Source organism: Salvia splendens, chromosome 5, assembly GCF_004379255.2.
Source record: "Salvia splendens isolate huo1 chromosome 5, SspV2, whole genome shotgun sequence".
NCBI lineage: Eukaryota > Viridiplantae > Streptophyta > Magnoliopsida > Lamiales > Lamiaceae > Salvia > Salvia splendens.
In genome coordinates this window covers 37320091-37346566 of record NC_056036.1, presented here as the reverse complement: position 1 = coordinate 37346566, position 26476 = coordinate 37320091, and the positions used below count along the sequence as shown (strand labels likewise).

The 26476-nt window shown below is 40.7% G+C and overlaps 3 protein-coding genes across 5 annotated transcripts; all 3 read left to right on the top strand.

Annotated features, from left to right (window-relative positions):
- Positions 1-3149: 3149 nt before the first annotated feature.
- LOC121804234 lies at positions 3150-5552 on the top strand. Its single transcript, XM_042203751.1, has one exon. It carries the CDS (start codon positions 3150-3152, stop codon positions 5550-5552), a length of 2403 nt encoding a protein of 800 aa, XP_042059685.1.
- A 6492-nt stretch (positions 5553-12044) lies between these two features.
- Positions 12045-15817, top strand: LOC121805746 (probable xyloglucan glycosyltransferase 12). The gene is made up of 5 exons (XM_042205728.1): positions 12045-13157; positions 13426-13734; positions 13860-14150; positions 14242-14355; positions 14812-15817. Exons 1-5 carry the CDS (start codon positions 12432-12434, stop codon positions 15436-15438), a joined length of 2067 nt encoding a protein of 688 aa, XP_042061662.1. The 5' UTR covers positions 12045-12431; the 3' UTR covers positions 15439-15817.
- Positions 15818-21524: 5707 nt separating this feature from the next.
- On the top strand, positions 21525-24481 carry LOC121803149 (lipid droplet phospholipase 1-like). Of its 3 annotated transcripts, none has more exons than XM_042202847.1 (8): positions 21525-21898; positions 22427-22494; positions 22847-22917; positions 23007-23255; positions 23431-23503; positions 23663-23894; positions 23957-24059; positions 24276-24481. In XM_042202847.1, the coding sequence occupies exons 1-6, from the start codon at positions 21600-21602 to the stop codon at positions 23758-23760; spliced, it is 858 nt and encodes a 285-aa protein (XP_042058781.1). In that variant the 5' UTR covers positions 21525-21599; the 3' UTR covers positions 23761-23894; positions 23957-24059; positions 24276-24481. The 3 variants fall into 3 exon arrangements, with proteins under 3 accessions (XP_042058781.1, XP_042058780.1, XP_042058782.1); XM_042202846.1 differs by having other exon boundaries at positions 23431-23591; XM_042202848.1 differs by lacking the exons at positions 23957-24059; positions 24276-24481 and having other exon boundaries at positions 23619-23731.
- Positions 24482-26476: the final 1995 nt, after the last annotated feature.

Sequence of the window (26476 nt, the reverse complement as noted above, 5' to 3'; positions counted from 1 at the left end):
GCTAAAATAAATAGTTGTGACCCAAATTGTTTTTTTTAGGAGTAATTAGTAAAGTATAGAATATCAAATTTTGGTTGGAATCTAACTAGCAAACGAACTAGTAATAAATAATGTAAGTTCAAATAATGTAAGTTTAGAAATTTCGTAGTAGTAGTAGTAATAATAATATTAATAATGAAGTGCTATTAATATTAAATTTCCCAATTTAATTAATATGCAAGTTTCTAAAATTTTCTAACGGTGAGCAAATGATAAAAGAAATAAAGTAGGGGCATGCATTTCTATAAGTATGTGCTTTTCTCGAGTCTTATTGGTACGTTGTTTGTTTTCAAAAAGGTTATCTCCGCAAGTAAGGTCGGAGTAAGAATTCAAGATAAGAAAACTAAGCGATCAAGGTGAGCTTTCTTATACTAAAAATACAAATTGTATTTTATGAAAACTGGAACACATGTTCGTGATTTTTAAAGATGTTGTCTTGCCATAAATGTTTTGTGTATGATGCCTATCTGTTTGGCTAAGGCCAAATGAATTATGAATGATGATATAAGTCGAATTCGGGTCCCAGTGAGGGTGGTGTCCCCGCTCGGACTAGTGTACACAAGCTCCCTCTGTCATGTTGGACAGAGCAGGTGACCGAGGAAGGTGGCCACCTTCCCGGCACATGCATGTAAGGTGACCGTGCGAGAACACCATCTCGACGGCACAAGGTGATCAGATATGGCTAAGTACAGGAAAAAGGGCCCAAAGTGAATATTTTTAGTAAGCTCGGGTCTTTTGAATAAAACCCCGAGTATTACTGCGATGATGGCTTGACAATATTTTCAAATGTATATTTGTAATTTTCGGCATTATGTTCACTGAGTACTTTTTGTACTCAGCCCTGCATATTTCTAAACGTGCAGGTTGAGTCGTGGAAAGGGGAAGGGATAAGTGCTGTGGAGAGCAATCTAGTAGATAACTATGAACAAAACTCTCGGAGGTTCATGTCTCCATACATGGACCGCGTTCTTTCGTTTCCGCTGTGCCGGTTAAGAGGCAGTGTCTATCTTACTCTTTACTCTGATAATCAGAACTTGTATGAACGGTCACTCGATTCTACATGATCGAGTGTATTTTGGTTATAAGTATTTCCGTATTTAAGTTATTATGTGCGTCTCGTTTTGCTTTGGCTTTAATTTCCCCTAAATTCTATCCCCGCTTCTTATAATCCCTCCTTAGTCGCGAATTCCCCGGATTATGCTATCCTTAGCTAAATGCGGTCGTGACAGAGTGGTATCAGAGCGTTCTTTCTCGCTTTGAACCCGAGAGTCTTTTTCATATAATCCTTGGTCTAGCATTGATTCGCTGGGCTTTTCGATTAACAAAAGAGACTCCCTGCACCTACCCCCAACACGCTCAACCAAAGCAACGGTAAGTGAGTATATTTTGTTTTAAAAGCAAGTGTGTATAATTTTTACTGACTTATGTATAGAAATTTTTTTTTTTTTTCCTTTTTGTATACATAGCCCTGACAGAACAGCAATTGTTAATTTGCCAACTCTTTCCTGAGCTGGGCAACAATACCAGAAACATTATAACAAGTAATTCGAACTATAGTGAACATGCATGATGGGACGTAGAAGTGACTTTTAGGACTGCTTCTAGTACCCAATTATAACATAGTTGGATACGACTCGTAGGAATGACCAAGCATCCGCATCACATCACGTTTACTTCTTTATGTTTTATATGCATATTTACGTACCGCGATACGAGGGGGGGGAGGCTGATCGATATAGGTTCTTTTGCAGATGGTCTATCCTACAGTCGAGGATATTCTCCTTGAGTACGTCACATTTGTGATACTCGTAGGAGAGGATCTTGGGATATCTCTAGCACAGTTTAGGTGGCTATGGGAGAGAGCGCACCCCTTTGGAGTGACTCACTATGACGGGATACAGCGACTTATCAGACTTCTACCCTCGGATTGGGTAGGCTTTGCCATCGATCGATCCCGTGATTATATATTTTCTGTAGCCCCTTTCTTCGACTCTTTTGGTGATTTTCCCGAGTTCATCGGGGAGATCCACTCGTGTTTTATCCTACATGGTCAGGCACCGAGGGGGCCATATATGCGGCCGGGCGATCTAGCCCCGGTAGGAGACCCAGGGGTCCCGCAGCCAGCAGACCTTCAGCCCGAGCCGGTCATTCAGCAGCCCGACCTGATTCTCCCACCTCTGCCCTCTCCACCGAGGCGTCGGACTCGCGGAGAGTTTGAGGCTGGACCATCTCGTTTCCCTTTGGGAGATGAGGAGGATCTCTACCTAGTCAGCCCTGACCCCGCACCGAGCCTAGAGGGAGTAGGGTCGGAAGGCACCGAGGCGAGAGAGTTACGAGCTGCAGCAGCCGAGAGGTGTAGGAGGGGCAAGGCCCCCGCCACTCTTTCAGACGGGGATGAGTCAGTTGAGCAGAAGATCACAGTAGGTACCAGTCGCCTACAGCCATTGCCCATTCCCTCTGAGGCATCTCCCGACGCATTGCCAGGAGCGACGAGTCGTACTATTCCGAGTCGCCACGAGCCTATATCACTAGAGCGTGGACCCGTCGCATGGGCTATACGCCATTGGGGAACTGTGACCAGTGGACCACATCCTCCGGGTAGCACTATTGAGTCAGCTATTCGCCTTGATGAGAGTTCGGACGAGGAGGAGCCAGAGGAAGGTGAGGAGGACCCGGGGACCGGTGCGAGTGCCACTGAGACATCAGCCTGATCGTTGACTAGATAGGGATGTCACCTTTGTATATGTGTGTGTACTCCAGAAACGGATCCGTTATGAGACCGTTCTGGTTTATGTTTTGACTAGACATAGTATTTTGACATCACAGAAACATTCATGTGAGTGTTCTGTGGCTTGACCTATTTTGACTAACATCTGTTTAGTAACAGATGTGATATTTTGCGACACCAAGAATGGTTGTACGAAAGTCCTCCGTGGAGGCAATTTTTTCCCTGTACATAAACTTTATATGTATATATATACATGTTTTACTTTCTGTCTCTAGCAGAATTTGATAATGATTGTTTGAATAAATTGAAGTTCTCTACTCTCCTAATCTTTAAAATCTTTCCAACAATAGTAACTTATAAGGAAGTGTTTTATCAATAGAAAATGCCGCCAAGGATAGCTGGGCGACCCCGAGGAAGAGGAAGAGGACGTGGTAGAAGGCCACACCCTGAGCCCGAAAGACAATACGTAAACCCTCCGCCACCATCTCCACCTCGATCACTTTCGCCTCCACTTGCCCCGACAGTGGATAGGACTGTCATTAACACCTTTCTGAAAAAGAAGCCGCCAACATTTGACGGAAAAGGCGACCCCGCTGAAGCGGAATCGTGGATACGTGCACTAGAGCGCCTGTTTGACTTACTGCAATGCACAGACGATGAGCGTTTGGTTTGTGCCTCACTCCAACTGACTGGGTCAGCAGATTATTGGTGGGAAGCCCGCAAAAAGATAATGACCCCGCAGCAGCTAGAGGACCTAACTTGGGGTCAATTCAAGACAGGAATCTACGAAAAATACATCCCCAAGAGCTATAAAAAGCAGAAGGAAACAGAGTTCTATAACTTGAAACAGGGACGAATGTCAGTGACAGAATATGATCGCACTTTCTTTGACCTGTCCAGGTACGGAGTTGATCAAGTGGATACGGATGAAAAGATGTCCGAGAAATTTTGTGCTGGCTTGAGGCACGAAATAAGAGTAGCATTGGCTAGCCGTGGCGGACTACCATATTCCGAAGCTCTAAAACTGGCCTTAGACATTGAAGCTGCATTGCCTAAAGAAAGACCTGCACCCAACCCTACAAATATGTCACTGCAGACCTCGTCCCAAGCCCCAAGGGACAAAAGGAAGTGGGAAGGAAACCAGAACCAGTGGGGACAAAAGAAGCCATGGCATGGACCACCCCGCCCACAAAACTTTGCAAGGCAGCCTATCTTTAAACCGACAGGAATCACTCAACCAAGGCCAAATCTTTGTCCCAAATGTAACAAGCCCCACAGCGGAATCTGCAGGGCCGGAGAAATGATTTGTTTTACTTGTGGAAGGAATGGCCATATCGCCAGGAACTGTCAAAATGGACTCCAGAGAAGGAGTGCACCAACTAACCAGCCAGCACAACGTCAACACTTGCGAGCTCTACATGCAGACACCCAGAACCACCAGACCCCGCATCCACAACGACCGAGCCTCTCAACTCAAGCTAGGGCATATGCATTGGGACGAAACCAACAGAACAACAACCATGGGAATTTGGCAGGTATGGGCACTCTATTGAACGTACCTATTGTCCTTTTGTTTGATACTGGTGCCTCGCACTCCTTCATATCAACCTCGTGTGTAAGCACTTTAGAACTCACACCAGAACCAGCCGAACCTAGAGTAACGGTGTCCTCACCAGTAGGAGGAGTTATAGAAATCACACAAAAGTGCTCGAACCTAGAAATCACGCTCGGAGAACGTAAGGTTATTGCTAATAACTTGGGGGTCATGAAAATGGAAGATGTCGATATTATACTAGGGATGGAATGGTTGGCCAAGAACCACGCCACCATCAAGTGCAGTGAAAGACATATTTCCTTTCAAACTCCGGGAGAAGAGCAAGTTGAGCTCCATGGAATCACTATGAACAAGCGCAAATCCATAATTTCGGTCCTACAAGCAGCCGCGCTGGTGAAAAAAGGGTGTCCCGCCTACCTCGTCTACTTAAGCGAAGAACATAATGAAGAAAAGAAGATTGAGGATGTGGATATTGTACGTGAATTTCCGGACGTATTTCCTGACACGCTGCCCGGGTTACCCCCAGACAGACGACTGGAATTCACCATCGATTTGGAACCAGGAGCCGCGCCAATTTCAAAGGCGCCATACCGAATGGCCCCAAAGGAACTGGGAGAACTGAAACTACAACTGCAAGAACTTTTAGACCTGGGTTTTATCAGACCCAGCGTGTCACCATGGGGAGCTCCTGTACTTTTTGTCAAGAAGAAGGATGGAACGTTGAGGATGTGCATAGACTACCGAGAATTGAACAAGGTGACACTCAAGAATAAATACCCATTGCCAAGGATAGATGATTTATTTGACCAGCTTAAGGGGGCCAGTATATTTTCTAAGATTGACTTAAGGTCCGGGTACCACCAATTGAAGATCCGGTCCGAAGATGTACCCAAGACAGCTTTTCGCACCAGGTACGGTCACTATGAGTTCGTAGTAATGCCTTTTGGATTGACCAATGCCCCTGCGGTGTTCATGGATTTGATGAATCGCATATTTCACCCATATCTCGACAAATTCGTCCTGGTCTTCATAGACGACGTCCTCATCTACTCGAGGAATAGATCGGAACACGCTGAGCATCTAAGAACTATCCTCGAAACGTTGAGGACCGAGAGACTTTATGCTAAATTCAGCAAGTGCGAGTTTTGGCTCAATGAGGTTAATTTTCTTGGACACATAGTAACGGCAGAAGGAATTCGGGTAGATCCAGCAAAGGTAGAGGCCGTATAAAACTGGAAATCACCAACCAACCCGAACGAAATTCGGAGTTTTCTAGGACTGGCTGGCTACTACAGAAGATTCATCGAAGGGTTCTCAAAGATTGCCAGGCCAATGACGCAACAACTCAAAAAGGGCATCAAGTTTGTGTGGACCCCTGAATGCGAAGCTAGCTTCCAACTGCTAAAAGAGAAATTAACCACCGCCCCCGTGTTAGCCGTGCCAGAACCAGGAACAAATTACGTGGTCTACACAGATGCTTCGAAAAATGGACTCGGGTGCGTTCTAATGCAGAACAGGAAGGTGATAGCTTATGCGTCGAGACAACTCCGACCCCACGAACTGAACTACCCCACTCACGATCTGGAATTAGCAGCCGTAGTACATGCACTGAAAATTTGGAGACACCACCTATATGGGGTTAGATGTGAGATTTTCACTGACCACAAGAGTCTAAAATACTTCTTCGAACAAAAGGATCTAAACATGCGGCAGAGGAGATGGCTCGAGCTGGTGAAGGATTACGATTGCAGCATAAACTACCATCCGGGCAAAGCAAATGTGGTAGCTGACGCACTGAGTCGAAAGTCTCAACAACTAGCTTGTCTGGCCACCCGGGAGGGAATACTGATACAAGAATTTGCCAAGATGAGGATAGAAATAATACAAGCACCGGAAACAGTGGAAGCTAAAATCGCAACTTTGGTGCTGCAGCCCGACCTGAGAAAACGAATAGTTGACGCCCAAAGACACGACGAAGCTCTGGAGAAAATACGAATGAAAGTGCGAACCGGTGAGCAAAGCAATTATAGGGAAGAGGCGGACAATGCCCTCACTTTTGAAGGAAGACTGTGTGTACCAGCCAACCCGGACCTTAGGAATGAAATTTTAATCGAGGCACATGACACTCCGTATACCGCCCATCCGGGAAGCACAAAAATGTACCAGGATCTAAAAAGAAAATTTTGGTGGGACGGCATGAAAAGAAGCATCGCAATGTTTGTCGAGAGATGTTTAACTTGCCAGCGAGTCAAGGCATTGCACCAACGACCTTACGGAAAATTACAACCCTTGGAAATTCCCCAGTGGAAATGGGAACATATCGCCATGGATTTCGTGACAGGCCTGCCCAGATCCAAGCGTGGAAATACTGCCATTTGGGTAATTGTTGATCGACTCACGAAAAGTGCTCATTTTATCCCTATTCCAATCACGTATGGATCTGAGAAACTAGCACAGTTATATGTACGGGAAATCGTGCGTCTGCATGGAGTACCTGTGACAATCACGTCAGACCGAGACTCGAAGTTTACATCCAGATTCTGGCAAAGCATGCAAAGGGAAATGGGTACGAGATTAAATTTCAGCACCGCATTCCACCCCCAGACCGACGGACAATCCGAGAGGACAATCCAAACTCTAGAAGATATGTTGAGGGCCGTCGTACTCGATAGAGGAGAAAACTGGGAATCCATCTTGCATCTGATAGAGTTTGCCTATAATAATAGTTATCAAGCCACCATCGACATGGCACCTTATGAGGCACTATATGGAAGAAAATGTCGGTCTCCACTCTATTGGGACGAAGTAGGGGAGAGAAAGGTATTAGGCCCAGAATCCGTGGCGGAGATGATTGAAATCGTGAGACGAATCCGGGGTCGAATCAAGGAAGCGCAAGACCGACAAAAATCCTACGCCGATGAGCGTCGAACGGATTTGAAATTTAACATCGGAGAGAAAGTCTTTTTGAAAGTATCTCCTTCCAAAGGGATAACCAGATTTGGACTCAGAGGAAAGCTGAAACCACGGTTTATTGGACCCTATGAAATTCTGGAAGAAGTGGGCCCGGTAGCATATCGTTTGGCATTACCACCCAATTTTTGTAATGTGCACCACGTTTTCCACGTCTCCCAACTTCGGAGGTACGTGTTCGACCCGAAGCATGTCATTCGTCACGAGGAAATCGCTTTAGAACCTGACCTGAGCTACGAAGAAAAGCCGATAGAAATACTAGACCGAAAGGTGCAACAGCTTCGGAACAAGTCGATTACTACAGTGAAGGTTTTGTGGAAAAACCACGGACAGGAAGAAGCAACATGGGAGCTAGAAGAGAAAATGAAGGAGAAATATCCCGAGCTTTTTGTCTAAATATTTTCTAAATTTCGGGACGAAATTTCTTTTAAGAGGGGTAGTATGTAACGACCCGCTAAGCCGATATTGTTAGAAACAATATTATTATCTTGATTACTTATATAAGTAACTTGAATGCGATTAAATTCAAGCTACGATAAATTATAGGAGTTGTTGTTTTAACGTTAGGCAAGTGAATAGAAAACGTAAATATATATATTACACCTATATGAATATTAAATTTAAATAAATGAATAAATATTAATAACAATAATAAATTAATACATAGTTTTTTCTTTATTAGTTAGCTTATCCGAGAAGACCTCTGACATGCGATGCATTTAATGCTACTGGTTGAGTTGTAGAGATAATAAATGCTGCATTTATGAAGGCATTAATGAGGTATGGAAAAAAATCCTTCCTCTGACACATTTGATGAACATTCTCGCCTAGATTAATTGCAGGTTAAGTTTGCCATAGATGAGTATATTTACTCACTTTCTTTCACCATAAAAACATTACCATCATACATCCTAATCACCCCTTCACAACCCCACATAATTCCTTCACAAACCCCACATACTATTTCCTCTTCCTACTTCAATTCCACATCGGACAGAGCCTAAGGAGGAAGATTTACACACACTTGTAGAATCAAGTCACCAATCAAACACCACCTCTTTTTCCCCCACATAAAAGGTAATTCCAAGTTTCTTTTTTTGCATATACATCAGATTATAGTAAGAATGAAAATGGAAACATGCTAGGTAACCTTTATTTTCCACATATTACATCCGGGACTCCAAAATTCACCCAACACATACAAGTAGCATGCCAAAACCAGAATTTTCCCCAAGCTATTGAATGATAGACATAACATAGGACTTTTAATGATGCTTTAGACAACACCAAAAAGCCTGTGACTCTTATAACAATTCTATGTAGACCTCTGAAATAAATATAGAAACTCATCTTGAACCAATCTGTAAATCTGCCGCGAGGAACTTCCGGCAGCGAGCTCGGCGCCCCGTCGTCAACAATGACAGCCCACGCTCCAAAAACCCATCCTTTCTTTTCGTTCCATGAATCTGGGAAATCTTGGAATGAAATTAACAAAGTCTATTATCACAAAGGTATTTAAAACCTAAATAAAAAAAAGGGAGGGGAGGGCTGATGGATACAATCCCCGCCGAGTTGAAACCTCGGCAAGAGCCGAGCATGGTCCCCGCCGAGCTGAAACCTCGGCAAGAGCCGAGCATGGTCCCCGCCAAGCTGAAACCTCGGCCAGAGCCGAGCATGGTCCCAGCCGAGCTACAACTTCGGCATGAGCCGAGCAGGGAGTAGGAAACGATTCCGGCAGACCTACAGCCTCGGAAAGAGCCGGTCAAGGAGCAGAGTGTAGCAAGGGAGGAAGTATCCATTGCGAAGACAGGGCCGGCGAGGAACGTGAAGCCTCCGAGCCGATTCGGCGACCTTGGGGCTGTAATGCATATTGATTTGAGGTCCATTCCGAAATTTAAGTATTCCGGGCCTAAGAATGAAATGGTTAAGTAAGCTAAAATAAATAGTTGTGACCCAAATTGTTTTTTTTAGGAGTAATTAGTAAAGTATAGAATATCAAATTTTGGTTGGAATCTAACTAGCAAACGAACTAGTAATAAATAATGTAAGTTCAAATAATGTAAGTTTAGAAATTTCGTAGTAGTAGTAGTAATAATAATATTAATAATGAAGTGCTATTAATATTAAATTTCCCAATTTAATTAATATGCAAGTTTCTAAAATTTTCTAACGGTGAGCAAATGATAAAAGAAATAAAGTAGGGGCATGCATTCCTATAAGTATGTGCTTTTCTCGAGTCTTATTGGTACGTTGTTTGTTTTCAAAAAGGTTATCTCCGCAAGTAAGGTCGGAGTAAGAATTCAAGATAAGAAAACTAAGCGATCAAGGTGAGCTTTCTTATACTAAAAATACAAATTGTATTTTATGAAAACTGGAACACATGTTCGTGATTTTTAAAGATGTTGTCTTGCCATAAATGTTTTGTGTATGATGCCTATCTGTTTGGCTAAGGCCAAATGAATTATGAATGATGATATAAGTCGAATTCGGGTCCCAGTGAGGGTGGTGTCCCCGCTCGGACTAGTGTACACAAGCTCCCTCTGTCATGTTGGACAGAGCAGGTGACCGAGGAAGGTGGCCACCTTCCCGGCACATGCATGTAAGGTGACCGTGCGAGAACACCATCTCGACGGCACAAGGTGATCAGATATGGCTAAGTACAGGAAAAAGGGCCCAAAGTGAATATTTTTAGTAAGCTCGGGTCTTTTGAATAAAACCCCGAGTATTACTGCGATGATGGCTTGACAATATTTTCAAATGTATATTTGTAATTTTCGGCATTATGTTCACTGAGTACTTTTTGTACTCAGCCCTGCATATTTCTAAACGTGCAGGTTGAGTCGTGGAAAGGGGAAGGGATAAGTGCTGTGGAGAGCAATCTAGTAGATAACTATGAACAAAACTCTCGGAGGTTCATGTCTCCATACATGGACCGCGTTCTTTCGTTTCCGCTGTGCCGGTTAAGAGGCAGTGTCTATCTTACTCTTTACTCTGATAATCAGAACTTGTATGAACGGTCACTCGATTCTACATGATCGAGTGTATTTTGGTTATAAGTATTTCCGTATTTAAGTTATTATGTGCGTCTCGTTTTGCTTTGGCTTTAATTTCCCCTAAATTCTATCCCCGCTTCTTATAATCCCTCCTTAGTCGCGAATTCCCCGGATTATGCTATCCTTAGCTAAATGCGGTCGTGACAGATGTGGGTTCAAAACATCTATACCCCCTTCTGGTTGACTCCATAGCCCACGAAGAAACATTTTATGGATCATGGGGAGAGCTTGGTTCTTTCATGCTTCGGAATGTGAACAAAGACCGAGCTTCCGAACACTCGAGGCTAAAGGGTTAAAGGTAAGAGAATTTTTGCTAGAGTGGAGAGGACTTCCAGTGGTGTTTTGAGGTCTAGAATTTGTGAGGTCTAGAGTTCTTTATATAGGTGTTTAATTTACCTCAAAAAGACATGATATCAATCTCTAGTATCAAATCTCTAATCAAATGTGATTGATTCCTATAATATTCTATTTTCTAACATGAATTGTAGTATAGTATAGACTATAGATATACATATGAATCAAGAAAAAAACAAAGAAGATAAGTAGACATGTGTAGGGATTAAAAGTAGAGGCGAAAAAGCTATCAAAAGATTCAAAACTAGCTTAATTACGACATTAAATCACCTTAATTAATGTTGAATTATAATTTCTTTCTATTTTTGCTAAAGGTATAATAGGAGGTTCCTAATTTTCTGAATTAGTATTAATTAGATGAAAGAAAATCGTAAATTAGTCAACTGACTAAAATATCTTAATATATACTACTACTAATATGTATTTAGCATGTTCCATTGTTTTATTCTTATGCTTTACAGTACATAATTCCCAAATACGTGAGCAAAAGTAAACAAACCGACAAAGATAAATTTTTTATTCGAATCGGTGAGTGTTGTTGGTTCGCATGTTGTGTTTGGCCTATTGAGATATATATGAAATAAATTAATTTCAGCCAATTAACCCAATGTGAAATTATTTCCTTTTTCTAATTTATTTGGTAGCAACAGCTAATACCTTTTTCCTTACGGTCACATTCTTTTCATTAAAAAATACATGGAACCATTAATTTTTATACAGGGATATTGGCTTTTTCATACTACAAATTAGATGAAACAATTTCTATATCAAAATAAATATACTAGATTTTATATATGAGGAGGGGCATTTGGCCATAATAAAAGTTTGCAAATTTGGATCAAAATTAAATGGAATTGCTTAACAAAAGAAAATCAGAACCTTTAAAAATGCATCGAGATTACAAATTAATTCAAATCTGAATAAAATCATTTATTTTCCATTCCATGCAAAAAAGAGCCTTGGATTTTGTGCATGCCTTTTCACATAGTATAATTAATCTTCCCAAAGACTAAATCAACACGCTAATTATGAAAATAAATTAAACTCCATGAAGGAGAATCGAAGTTTCTTATTAACACTCCTTTGTTACCATTTTAGTCAATTACAAACTACTCTCTAAATTCTTTCTTATACTACCATTTATATTATACCCCCCTTAATTTCGGGATTAGGGATTTGAATATATTTAACAGAAATAGATTCAAGAAAGAATCATCCGGAAAACACAAACAGCTGGAAATTTAAAATATTATCCCAAAAATAAAATAGAAAACAAAATTGCCCACAACTGATTGTCACCCCTTTTGTGTTTTTATTTCCAGTTTCTGATTTTATACTGTGGAATCTGATAATCAAAAACGTGTTGAGCTGTTAGCCTCTCTCTCTCTCTCTAAATTTGAATATGTGCAAGCTGTAAATGAATGTAGTGTATGAATGTAGAGCCCTTTTATTTTGTACTGTTCCTCACTGCAACAACCTTCTCCTCCTACTTCTTCAATCTCAAAATTCAATTTTTTTAACAATTAATTATTCATGTTGAGCAGCAGCATTTCTGTTTCCTTATAACCTCCATTCAAATTCCCCCATGGATTAACACTAATTTCTACATCTCAATCTCCCTCTCTCTCTCTCTCTCTCTCTCTCTAACTGAGTCGCATCGTAGCTCAAAACCCACTCCCAAGATTCAATTTTGTCCCACATTGCTCCACAGCAGAAATCCAATTCGGCAGCAATGGCGCCGTGGTGGGGGAAGGAATCCCACAGAGGCACACCGGTGGTGGTGAAGATGGAGAACCCCAACAACTGGTCAATGGTGGAGATTGAGTCCCCCTCCGACGAGGAATTCCTGAACGACGCCGTCTCGAAGCGCGGCCGCAACAAAAACGCCAAGCAGCTGACGTGGGTGATCCTCCTCCGGGCCCACAAGGCCGCCGGCTGCCTCGCCTCCATCGCCGCCGCTTTCGTGTCCCTCGGCGCCGTCGTCCGCCGCCGCATCGCCGCTGGGCGCACCGACGCCGCCGACCCAGTCGAGAACCCCAAGATCAAGTCGAGATTTTACACCGCCATCAAAATCGCGCTAGGGCTTTCGCTTCTCCTGCTGGGATTCGAGCTCGCGGCTTATATTAGGGGTTGGCATTTCGAGGCTCCGGATCTTCATCTGGGCCGGATTTACTCCGGGTTTGCGGTGAGGGATTTGTTTGGGACGGTGTATTCCAATTGGGTCCGGATCCGGGTCGGGTATATAGCTCCGCCGCTCCAGTTCTTGACCAGCGCTTGCATCGTGCTGTTTATAGTGCAGAGCGTTGATAGACTGATTCTCTGCTTGGGCTGCTTTTGGATTAAATTGAAAAAAATTAAACCCATTGCTAAACAAGACCTAATCGATGTTGAATCTGGAGATGGACAAGGCTATTTTCCCATGGTTTTGGTTCAGATCCCTATGTGCAACGAGAAGGAGGTATTTCCCTCTCTCTTACTCCAAATTACCCTCTGTGGATCTGGATCCCTGCTGTGCTAAAAGCATGTGCTCTAATACACACATATTTTATTCATAAAAAAATGTTAAAATATTAAGTTTATTTTATATAAAATAATAGCTTGTTTGTAACAGCACCCCTGCTGTGGCTTTGAGCACAGCAGGGGATCCAAACCCTCAAATTCTGTACATCCATGTGATTTACTTCATCTTTTAGATTGGGAATTTATAGATTTTGCTGTTGTGATAGGTTTATCAGCAGTCAATTGGGGCCGTGTGTGAAATGGATTGGCCTAAGGGGAGAATGCTGATTCAAGTTCTGGATGATTCAGATGACCCGACGGCGCAGATGCTGATCAAGGAAGAGGTCCAGAAATGGCGGGATAATGGTGCCAACATTGTTTACAGACATAGAGTGATTAGAGAGGGATACAAAGCTGGCAATCTCAAATCTGCCATGAGTTGCAGCTATGTTAAAGATTATGAATTTGTTGCTATTTTCGACGCTGATTTCCAGCCTAATGCGGATTTCCTAAAGCGGACTGTTCCACACTTTCAGGTATATATTCCAAATTAGGGTTCACCAATGCCCAATTCTGGGTTTAGTAGTCATAATTAGGGCTGGCTTGATTGGGGTTTGTGGGCCATATCTAATGAGGATCTTGTTTTGGATTTGGATTGTAGGATAATGATGAAGTAGGGTTGGTTCAAGCAAGGTGGTCATTTGTGAACAAGGAAGAGAACCTGCTAACAAGGCTGCAGCTCATCAATTTGGCATTTCATTTTGAAGTTGAGCAGCAGGTTAATGGGCATTTCCTTAACTTCTTTGGCTTTAATGGGACTGCCGGAGTGTGGAGGATCAAGGCATTGGAGGAATCCGGTGGGTGGATGGAGAGGACCACTGTGGAGGACATGGACATTGCAGTCCGTGCTCATCTTCATGGATGGAAGTTTGTATTTTTGAATGATGTCGAGGTACTATTTCACAGTCAGTTGCTGATTAAAGGTGATCAAATGTTGATTTTAGTTGCTGATTTACTAGATTGTGTTTTGTTTGACGTTTCAGTGCCAATGTGAATTGCCGGAGTCATATGAAGCTTATCGGAAACAGCAACATAGATGGCATTCTGGCCCAATGCAGCTTTTCCGTCTCTGTTTGCCTGCTATTATAAAATCTAAGGTATGGTGTTTGATGATGTTTAGTCTTTACTCTAATTCGTGTTGGGATTGATGGATTGAATACTTGAGTTTGTATAATTGTGTTTAGTCAAGTTTAGTCAATCTCTCAAAGTAACCAAAAATATTTGTAGTGTTTACTTTAGGTGATAGTTCAGATAGATCCAAGTAATTCTTTAGGGCTAATCCGTTAATTTTGATCATGTTTGGTAGTGTAATCCTTCAAATACTCGATCTTATGTATTGACAGTTTAGTGTATCACTCAAAGTAACAGAAAATATCTGTCGTGTTTATTCTAGGTGATAGTTTTGATAATGAAAAGTAGTAGGGCTGATCCGAATCCGATAATTTGAGCTTATTTGATTGTGTATTCTCAAATACGATCACTCAAAAGTAACTGCTCCATGACTAAATTCGAAAACTGAAATGCTGATTGTTTTCCTTTTTTTTCGATTGCAGATAAGTGCGTGGAAGAAATTCAACATGATTTTCCTCTTCTTCTTGCTGAGAAAACTTATTCTTCCGTTTTACTCATTCACCCTTTTCTGCATCATTCTACCATTAACAATGTTTGTTCCCGAGGCCACGCTCCCTGCGTGGGTCGTCTGTTACATCCCGGCCACAATGTCGTTCCTCAACATAATGCCTGCCCCAAAGTCATTCCCATTCATCGTTCCTTACCTGCTGTTCGAGAACACCATGTCGGTCACTAAGTTCAACGCCATGATATCTGGTCTCTTCCAGCTCGGAAGTGCTTACGAGTGGGTAGTCACCAAAAAATCTGGGCGCTCCTCCGAGGGTGATCTACAGTCGTTGGTTGAGAAACCCCCGACACACCAAAGAGGCAGCTCAGAGCCTAACTTGGAGGAACTCAAGGAGGAGATCAACCGACAGATGAAGAAGGATTCTCAGAAAAAGAAACACAATCGGATTTACACGAAAGAGCTTGCCCTCGCTTTCCTTCTGTTGACAGCTGCGGCAAGAAGCCTCTTGTCTGCACAGGGAGTCCATTTCTACTTCCTGCTCTTTCAGGGGATCTCGTTCTTGCTCGTGGGCCTCGACTTGATTGGTGAGCAGGTGCAGTAATGGCCGTTGCTCGAGCTAGAATGTTGTAGACTGTGAACATATGCAAGAAATCTGGTGTAGAGATGTAACAAGCTGGGTTTAGAATGGCATGACACGGCCTTGCTCGTGGAGAAGGCTCCAGCTGATTTCTCGTTTGGCAGCACGGCAGTTGTAAAAAGAGACGAGAGACGCCGGCACATCGGTGTTGTGTCTCATGGGATGAGAAGGGGAGCCTGTAAAGAAATGGCGATACCCCTATTTTGTTCTCGTTTTGTAAGTTGTTAAATTTATTGGTTTCTATTCTTTTGTTTTTTTTTGGAATCTTCATTCTGTAAGAAGGAATTTATTGATCTATGATACGAGGGGAAGTAGTATAGTAGTGATGATGGAAGCTATATCATTATTTTGTGTGAATAATGTTTGGTCATTTTTGGTAAAATGAGAGGAACTGAAATCCACATTCAGTGGGGGAAAAAACCTTCTAGTTGAAATGAATTACAGTACTAATTTGGTTAGCAATTTTGATGATTGAGTGAAAATCCATGCCTCAATTTACCAGAAGGTTGCCAAAATCAAAATTTATTTACTTAGAAGGAGTAATTTTTTATTTTATTTTGTTGTCTTAATTTTTTTATTTCTAAAATTTTCATTACAGTACCAATTTTGTGCTTATCGATTTGCTCGAAATATTTTTTCTTTCTTTCTGTCCTTCCTTTCTAATTGGAATTTCGTTTGTTCATCTTTATTTTCTCATTCTCAACCAGGATTATTGTGGAGTACTACTTTTTTTTTTATAGTGTTGGTAAGAGCTTCTAACATACTACTAAACACGTATTGTTTGAACACCATGTTGACTATAATCAATTAAACATGAGTGTGGTGTGCACACTTTGAGCATGCATGTGGGGAGAGTTTGTACTTTTAGGTTAGTGGTGTTTCATTGATCAAAGGAAATATTGGGTCACAAAGGAAAAAATTAAAGCATAAGAAAAAGAGATAAAAAAATGGCAGCACTGGAGATGATCCACTTGATTGTTAGATGACTTTAGTGAGTGATCACTAGATCAATGATTAAGAGGGTTATAAAAAAATTTAAATAGTTTTTTTAGACTCCATCTATTATTAGTATATTTAAGCTTGATCATTTGAAACAAATTTTGACTGGGACCCAATTGATTTATTCGAGAAAGACTAAATTATGACTAAAGTTCATTTTTAATGGAGTAGTATATATTATTTATGATTTTGATTAATAAGATTATGTTTTGATAACTATATATCCTTTATATAGTAAGTTGGTAGTATAATTTTGGTAGTAAAAGTAACAATGCCATTAAATTTAATGTCAAATTGATTTTCATCTAATTAGTAATCTAAACACTTTTAACGAAGCATTAGAGTAAAGTTCATTTTGGTACAAATTATATGAGCATTTTATGTTTTTTTAAGACTATAAAGTCTAAAATTAGTTTAGTATAATTTTGGTTAGAAAAACTTTTTTGGTGTTTGGGATCAAAATATCTCTTCAATTTAATGGTTGAGCCTTTACAAGGATGAGGTGGAGGCTAATTTTCTGATTATAAGTTTGAGATTTTAAAAAAATATACCATTTTTTTTATTATTTGATCTGATGATGAGTTTATTGTATACTCTATCCGTCGCATAATATATGGACTTTTTATTTTCGTCCGTCCATAAAAATATGGCATTTCCATTTATGTAAAGTTATCCCAATTTATTCTCTTTATACATCAAATTATTTACAGCTTATACCACCATTAAAACACTAATAATAATGTGAGTCTAACTATCCACTAAGAGCATCCACAATGTATGCCATAGTGGGAGCCCTTGCCACATCAGCATTCCCCTTCTTTCTGCAATGGTTTGGCCCTAATGGGTGCCCTATCAATTAAACTCAATTTACTTTTAATTTTTAATATTATTATTTTTTATTTTTATTTTTAGTTATTAAAATACCAAAATATATTATATTAAACACTGCAAATTTGAAAAAATAACTACATTACTTAATTAAATAAAAAAACAACATCATACTTAGCAAAAAAAACATTACTAAACTAAATTACTTTTAAAAAAACTTAAAAAAAACTACATTGCTAAATTAATAAAAACCTAACTAGTCATCTAAGTTCAACCTCTGGCTCAGGTTCTTGATCATCCTCTCAGTCCTCCGTCGAACATCCGGATCGGATTCGGTATGAAGGCCGTTTTGTGCGTTAAGTATAAACCTATACTCGCACACCTCACGAAAACCACCGAACTCCTCAATCGCTGAGGCCACGAGCTGAGTAGACGGAAGAGGCGCAGCCTGTGGGGGAGCCGATCTAGACACGACTGCCTTTGCCTTCCCTTTGGCCTGGGCTTTGGCAGCCTTGGTGCCAATGGGACATCTAAAAGTAGACGTAGGCGTGCCAGAACTCCCTTCCGGCTCAGCGTTTAGATCCACAGGAGATGGGCCGCTGCTCGTGTAACAGCCAGTGGCGGTGTACGAACTTCGTCCGCTTCGCAGTTGAGGATCCAACCGGTATCCCTCCGTTGAACTTTGCCTTGTCCTTCAAGATCAGCCAAACGTTGTACATCTTGAACTGCCTGAACTGCAAATGGTACTCGGACATCGACTTCTTGAGGACATCCTCCATGCTCTCACCACTGCCCCTTCCGTCCTTGTTCCTGTTGTAGATATAGCATAAGTTGTTGACGTGGAGCTTGATCTGATCCCAACACTTGCTCAGCTGAACCTTGGTCCGCTTGTACACCCAACTCGGTTTCACCTTGTTGTATCTGACCTCAATGCGATCCCACATCTTGGCCGAAGTTTGGTTGTAGGAGCATATCGAATCCTCCGATATATTGACCCAACACTGAGCCACCTTCACGTACTCCTCCAACTCGTAGTCAGTACGCCCTGTGCGCCCTGTTGCGTACTCTTCATTGGGCTCGTTGGGTGGGAGTGGGAGTGGGAGTGGGATTGGGACGGATGGTGCCTTTTCCTTCCTCGCCATCTTCTTTTTCCTCTTCGGCGGCTCAGGGGCAGGAAGTTGCCCACAACTAGGCTCTATATCCTTAACCCGATACGCATCGGTGTTGAAGAACGGATCGAACTCACAGTCCGAAATGAAAGTGGACCCTACAGATCCAGGCGTCTCGACCCGGTAGTCTTCGTGGCAGGGCCACCGGGTGCCGCCGCCACCTCCACCACTAAACATCAGCATACGTCGTCGACACCATGTGGGTTTGGGAATTGACTCGGATCCATTCATGGAAGTGTGAAAATGAGAAAAGAGAAGAGAAAGTGAGTAGAGTAGAGAGTATTGGTGTGTGAAAAGTGAATGAGGGTTAGGTATTTATAGTGGTTGAATTAGGGTTTAAAGAATTAAAAAAATCGTAAAAACCGAAGAGATCGGGCTCGGGGCTGCAATGGATGCCCGATGGATCGGGCGCGAGATCGGGACGACCGATCTTTCGGTCGCTCGGCTCCGGCTCGGGCTCGGGCGCCTGCAGTGGATGCCCGAGGACGCCCGAGCCCGATCTCGGGCGATCGGGCGTGAGATCGGGCATCCACTGTGGATGCTCTAAGAGCACTCACAGTGGTGGCTTATCTCCAGAGTCCATCTCAGAGCCTATCTCCAATTTTTCCTACCACGTCAGCATGCCCATTCCAGAGCCTATCTCTCTGCAATGAGAGCCCATCCCAGAGCCTATCTCAGAGCCCATCTCAATTCCACATCATCATTATTTTTAATATTTCACTTTTAATTATTTGTTTAATTAAAAGACAACGTATATATATACGGAAAGAAAAAATTTCATTTAAAAACACAATAAAACATCCTACATTAAAGAAATAAAAAAAAGGAGATAAAGATAGAAAATATAATAAAAAAACAATGGAAGCACACCCTCAAAAGCACTCGGGTTCCGGCTCGTCCTCCCCGACACGACCTATTAACCCTATGAATTTTGATCAATCCTTCAGTTGCAGATATATTTTCCAATACTTGAACCCTCTCTCATTGCCATCGTAGAACTCGTGAAATTTAGCACACTCATACACCAGGAGTTTCCAATGCTTGCGTAGATCGTCGGGCTGGTGTGTCAGGGCCTCTGCGGGCTTTACTTGTTCATATCTTTTCACGATACGCCCCAAAAACCACCCTCGCACTTGTTGGCTAAAATTGAGTCCTCAGATATCTGTGTCCAACAATGAGCAAGAGCAATCGACTCCTTTATGGAGTAGGTACTCATCGTCCGCCCAGCTTCATACGCCTCCCCGACTGTCTCCTTCTTCTTCCCCTTCATGTCGGGCACCTTGTTGCTGAAGTTCATATCACTGTGGAGAGAGTAATAAAATTGAAATTGGGATTGGAAAGGGATGAATGTGAATTGATGGAGAATGGGATATATATAATGGATTAAAAATTAAATTAAATTAAAAAAATAAAATAAAAAAGGGGATATCGGCTCCATCATCGGCCTGAGCCCTCGTAATGGAGGCCCATCGCAGGCCGATGCGGAACCGATATTGGCATCGGCTGAGGCTTGCGATCGGCGCTGGGGCGGAGGCGGTGGGGGTGGAGATGGCCTCCCTCCCCACAATGGTGACTTGTGAGAGGCGATAGGGGGCCGATCGCAAGGCCCCCATTGTGGATGCCCTAACACTATTTTATCTACCATGGCCTACCAATTAGTTTATTACAGTATATTATTTCCAGAATCTTCACCACTCCAACTTCATACATGTAAATCTTGATCCCCTAGCTCAAGTGGTTGAGGAGGGAGGCAAAGATACCGCGCCATCCTAGAGGTCCACGTGTTCGACCCCTGGGAGCCCCATCTTGGGATTAATTTCCCGTGGGGTGACAGTCGATAAGCCGTGTACCAGTTCTGGGGTCGGCTAGATGGGATTAATTTCCCGTGGGGTGACAGTCGATAAGCCGTGTACCAATTCTGGGGTCGGCAGGTTGACTCGTTGGTACCCAACCTTGAGGGTGACAGTTGACTATGCCGTGTACCAGTTCTGGGGTCGGAAAGTTGACACGTTTGCTCCCACGGGGACAACGAAGCGCAGCTCGGTGGTAAGACGCTTCACCTCCGACCGTTAGGCCGGGAGTCCGAGTCACTTCGGGGTAAGTGGGGAACCACCGTCGATCCTCCTTTTAAAAAAAGAAAAAAAAATTCATACATGTAAATGACAATCTTAACCCTACTGAAACCAAACACCTAAAACAAACAAACAAAAAAAATTATAAAAAATTCAATTAATGTGTGCAATTTCTAGAAACAAATGCGTTGAATTGAATTCAGCCATGGCGCTTCCATTTCTATAAGGGTGTCCACTATAAGGCGGACACGCCCAATAGCCCCGCCCCAGTTTTTGTCCATAGCCCTAATTTTATTGTCCATAGCTCTAAAATTCTATTTCCGCCACTATAGTGGACAACTCCAATAGCCCCCAAATTTTATAATCAATTTTCATTTTTAAATATTTTTTAGTTTCAATCAAGTGTAATTTAAATAATCGCAGTGTAAATAACTAGAATACGAGGTAATTAGGGCCGAATATTCGTTGTATTGCAAACCGGTAAAATTATACAACGAATAATTAAAATAAAATACAACTACAAAACTCCGGCACCGTCTACTCGGTGTCGGAGTCGGCTTCCTCGTCTTCCTCTTCTTCTTCTTCTTCTTCTTCTTCTTCTTCTTCTTCTTCTTCTTCTTCTTCTTCTCCTCCTCCTCCTCCTCCTCCTCCTCCTCCTCTCTCGCTGCATTTTGTAGAGAGTGTTTTTGTAGAAAGTGGGTGTATGGATTTTGTGAAAATGGGAGTAGGGGAAGAGGGAGAGTGGTATTTATATAGAGGAAAAAAAAAAAAAAATTCAAAAAATCCGGCTATAGCCGCGGCGGATATCCGCCACTATAATAGCCGCGCCTATACACCCACCGCCACGTCCTCGCCCCACTCGCGGCGAAGCCTCGTCCGCCGCCCTCCCCCCACCAGCCGCGTCCACCCTCGCGGCGGACACCCCCACTATAATAGCCGCGCCTATCGCCCCCCACCGCCCCCCTTCGCGGCGTCCGCCGCGTCCACTCCATAGTGGACGCTCTAACTAACTTCTCAACAGAAATCCATCCGCTATTTCACATACATTTCATTGGAGATGGACAATAACAGAGTAGATAGTGTGAAACCAGAGAGAGAGAAACGGAAAACAAACCGAGCAATCGCGAAAATCATGAAGAAGAAAGGGAAGAAGAAGAAGAAAGGGAAGAAGCAGAAGAAGAAGAAATTGAGCTATTATTTAATTCCGAGATTTCCGTGTATGAGATTAGACGACGGCGTTACGGTGGCGGAGACGCCGGCCGGCGGCGGCAGTTTCGACATGGAGGCTGGGTGCAGCGGGAGGAGGGATCATTCACCCACGCACCTCGTCGTTACGGTCAATGGGATTATTGGAAGGTAAAATAGTGGTAGCTTCACATTTTTCTTCTTTTTCATTTGGAAGCCAATTTATTTTTAATTTGATTGTACTAGTCAGGGGAAATATTAGAAGCACCCTAAATTTAAGTATTTGGATTCAAAAAATTGTTGCGTAGTACCAAAAAATGCTGTAAGTTCGTGTATGATACATCATATATGTACATCCTTATTTTTGTGTACTCGGTTTTCAAAATGTTATTCGAAAAAATGTTCCATTTTTCATTTATTATCTCAAAAAAACCTCAATTTTACGTAAATTTTGATTTAGGTCCTACTTGTGTGACATTAACAATCGATGAAACAATGGGGTAGCTTGCCGAATTCTTAGGTAGATTTGCCAAAATTAAAATATAAATGTAGCTACCTTGTTAAACAACTACTACTACTATAATTTACCAAAGCATTTGATGAGTTGATTCATTTTTCCGTCACCAAATTATGTAAAACGGGACATAAATCAAAGTTGTTGAAATCATGGACAATAGTATTTGTTGATGTGGTTTGCAGTGCTCAAAATTGGAGGTATGCAGCAAAGCAGTTCGTGAAGGCTTATCCAGATGATGTTTTAGTATATTGTGAGCTCATTTTTTTGTATTTGCTAGATTCTTTATTCAGTGCTTGCTTTGCTTTAAGCCAAGATTTATGTTAGACTAGGTAATTAATCTAGACTCCTAATTAAACTATTTGTATAATCCAATCTTATGAAGTTACAGAAAGTGATTTGCTTGATTTTTGAACAGATTATGCATATATTCTAAACCCCTTCTATTCCTTAACAATCAACCATTTTTCTCTTATCATAAGATGATACTACTATTTTACAACAAGAATCCACATTTTCTTGATCTTATGAAACTTATGAGTTGCATAGGGTGAAGTCAGAAGCTGTAATTCTTAACCTAATCTCGATGAACATGATCAATCCAGGCAGTCAGTCGAATACTTCAATGTTGACGTTTGATGGTGTTGATGCTATGGGGAAGAGATTAGCTGATGAGGTTTGGGATAAAATTTTCGATTTTATAAGTCATCACACTGTACAACTTGAACTTGATCAAAGGCGCCTTTGCCACATATTGCTTCTCAGGTGGTTTCTTTTGTTGGCCATCATCCAAATCTTCAGAAGATTTCGTTTCTAGGTCACTCACTCGGTGGCTTGATAGCAAGATACGCCATTGCTGTGCTTTACCAGCAAAATGTGATGCAAAAGAACGTTGAGCAAAGTGGTGGTGAATGTGTTGGTGAGGAGAAACAAAGGGGAGTTGTTGCAGGGCTCGAACCTGTGAACTTCATTACCTTTGCAACGCCACATCTTGGTTCGAGGGGGCATAAACAGGTGATCTAGCTAGCTTTGGTAGCATACACTTTATCTTAACTGTTAGTTCTGTTTTTTGATGTGGTAAATCTCTATAAAACGTATTGCTATTTGCTACTTAGATTTTTTAAATATTGATGAATGGGGTCTGTTGTTTGTGATTCTTTTCTGTTAGTAAGGCTGATTCTTTGTGCAGGTTCCGGTTTTCTGTGGTGTCCACACCGTGGAGAGACTAGCAACCCGTGCTTTGTTTCTACTTGGTAGAACGGGTAAGCATTTGTTCTTGAGTGATTCGGATAATGGAAAAGCTCCAATTCTGCTCAGAATGTGCAGTGATTCTGAAGACCTAAAGTTTATGTGAGTCTTTATCTGTCTTTTTTTTAGGTTCTTCAAACTGTATGACTGAAAATATTTGATGCTTGCTGCAGATCCGCGTTGCAGTCATTTAAGAGGCGTGCTGCCTATGCATATGTACGCTTTGACAGCATCCTCCCGATGTTACTTATTTAGTAGTAGTATTTTTTAAGTTGGATGTCTTCTCCAGTTATAGAAATATAAAAACATAGTACTGTATTACTTTGTGTAATGGCCTTGATACCAAATCTAGATATTGTTGGGTGGAGTTCATCATCACTGCGTCGTCTGAGTGAGCTCCCAAAGGTACAGATCACCGTTACTACTGATCCATGCTTTTCAGAAATGTCACTGTGTGTTTTTTGTAGCGCCGGAATCTTGAGAGAAAGCAAACGCTGTCTGTCATCAGCCCTCAAGGAGAAGTTCCATGGGAAATCAAAGCTGGTAGAGGCAGGACAAAGGATATGGAAGGTGTGTGTGTTCTTGAAAATTATTGAATTTGTGCCATTACATACTCAATGGCTCTACTGAAGTTCCTTGTTTGCTACACACTGTTTGTTTCTTCGCGTCTCTCATCACAATATATGCGACATGGCATGGGACGACAGTCTTCTATGTCAATGAACTTACTGAATCATGGTAACTACGTTGAAAGTTGTTGACATTCTTCTTCTGTTTACATTGTAGAGACGATGATCGGAGGGCTGACTAGGCTGAACTGGGAACGAGTCGATGTCAGCTTCACCGGAAGTATGCAATGGCTTCTTGCACACTGCACAATTCAGGCAAGCTTATTGAGGCCTTCTAAGATGCATAATACTAGTGACTCTTTTAACTATTGAGTTATTTTTCTACATATACTAATTATTAATTTAGTATGATAAATACCATTAACATCACGAAATTTTGTTAGATTCTGGTCTATCATATCCCAAGCTTTTTAAAAATTAAATGAAAGATTACAAAATTTTTCTCAATTTTTCATATAGTCAAAATCGAAATCGATGTTGTAAAATCAAATAGTGACGATGAAATAAAACAAGTGGAGTACTAATATTTTGGGTAAACCTAAAATAAATAAATAAATAAATATAATAAACAAAAATTCATGATAGACCCTCTCTTTCTCTCAACTACTTGATCTCCACCTCGTCGACCATTATATTTAGTTCTTGAGTGAGGAGCATCGACTTAAATAAAAAAAATGTTGTTGTTGTCGTCACATCGGTTCAATTTTGATCATTATGCGACAATAGCAAAAGTTTACTTATTTGAAATCTGAATTGATTAAAAATTAGTTTTTGTGTTGTAACAATTTATCCTCGATACAATTACAAATGGATCTGAGAAGCCATGTTTATACATTTGATAGACTAGGCTGGTCCACTGGTGCACCTCCCATTAATGCTACACAATTGTTACTTTTACCACTTACAAAAGTATCATTTGATCATACATAAACTGTACATGTTAGATTAAATTTAAGATTAATAATTCAAGATGTACCAGTTTTTTTAATCTTTGATAGGCTAGGCCTAGGATGGTCCACCTCCCCTTATTTTGGTGTACCCTTGCAAACTGTTAAATTTCATTTTATAGACAAAATATAAGTGAATAGTATCATTAAATATTGTGAGCGTTTTTAATTTTTCTATTAGAAATATGTAGAATAAACGTATTTCACTGATAGATAAATGAAATTCTAATGTTTAAATGCAGTTTAAAATAGTACTCCAGGAGTACTGTACAAAATTTTCGTTAAAAAAAACTTAAAAAATCTTAGTCACTTAAATTATTCTGATTTATTATTCTTTCACTTTTTCCTTAGTTTTATAGTAAGTATTACAATTAGATTTTACATATAAAGTTAAAATTCTTAATTTCATTAAAACAACAAGATATATGATTATAAAATTATATAATTATATAATTATAAATGAGAAATGAAAACAATGAAAAATATATAAAAATACATTATTTAAAAAACAAAAATTAAAAAAAAAACAACTAAGCACGTTGGTATATGCATACGAGTTGTATATTATGGGTGTAATAACTCAAGCAAAATTTATTTGATTAAGTATGGATTATTTTATTAATCATATTTTGAATTCAAATCAAACACCACTTTATACTTTTAAAATCATACCAATACATGTTTTGAAATATATTGAATTTGTTGTCTATGTTAGTGCAGTTTAAACGTGATTGAATTATTATTTATTTTGATCAATTGCTATCTTCCAATTGTACTATCTGAAGCAATGTGAGGACTAGGCTGGTCCACTCCACTCCCATAAGGCTGAACTTGAGAAAATTTCATTTGATTCTATTCCTATACAATTGGGGCTTCTCTGATATTCCAATCCAGAAAAAGGCAATCCACAACATAGTCGTACAAAATTTATATCTTCACATGCTTTTGATATCTCAGACAGTGAAACAGAATAGTCACTCCACACATGACTATTTATTTTAGAATGAACTACAAAAATAATCCTGGATTATGGGTTTATCTCTCCTATAATCTCTAGACTTTAAAAATATCGTCAGACAACCCTGGACTAAGGGTTTATCTCAAATTTAGTCCTTTTGCCATTTTTTAGTATAAAATATCCTTTTGAGCATTTGGGCAATTTAGTCTTTTTACACTTTTAATATTTTAAATCTGATATTATTTCAGTGATGTACTAAATCTGATAGTATTTCAAAATTATCATTCTTCTTTCCTTTTGTTATCCTTCCCTTTGTTTCTTTATTTTAATATTAGATTTAATTTTATAAAATTAATTTTTAAATTTAGATTTTTAAATATCAATAAATTTTTAATAATTATTAAAATTATTAAATAACACAAATTGATAGTTTTAATCAATATTTGATAGTGT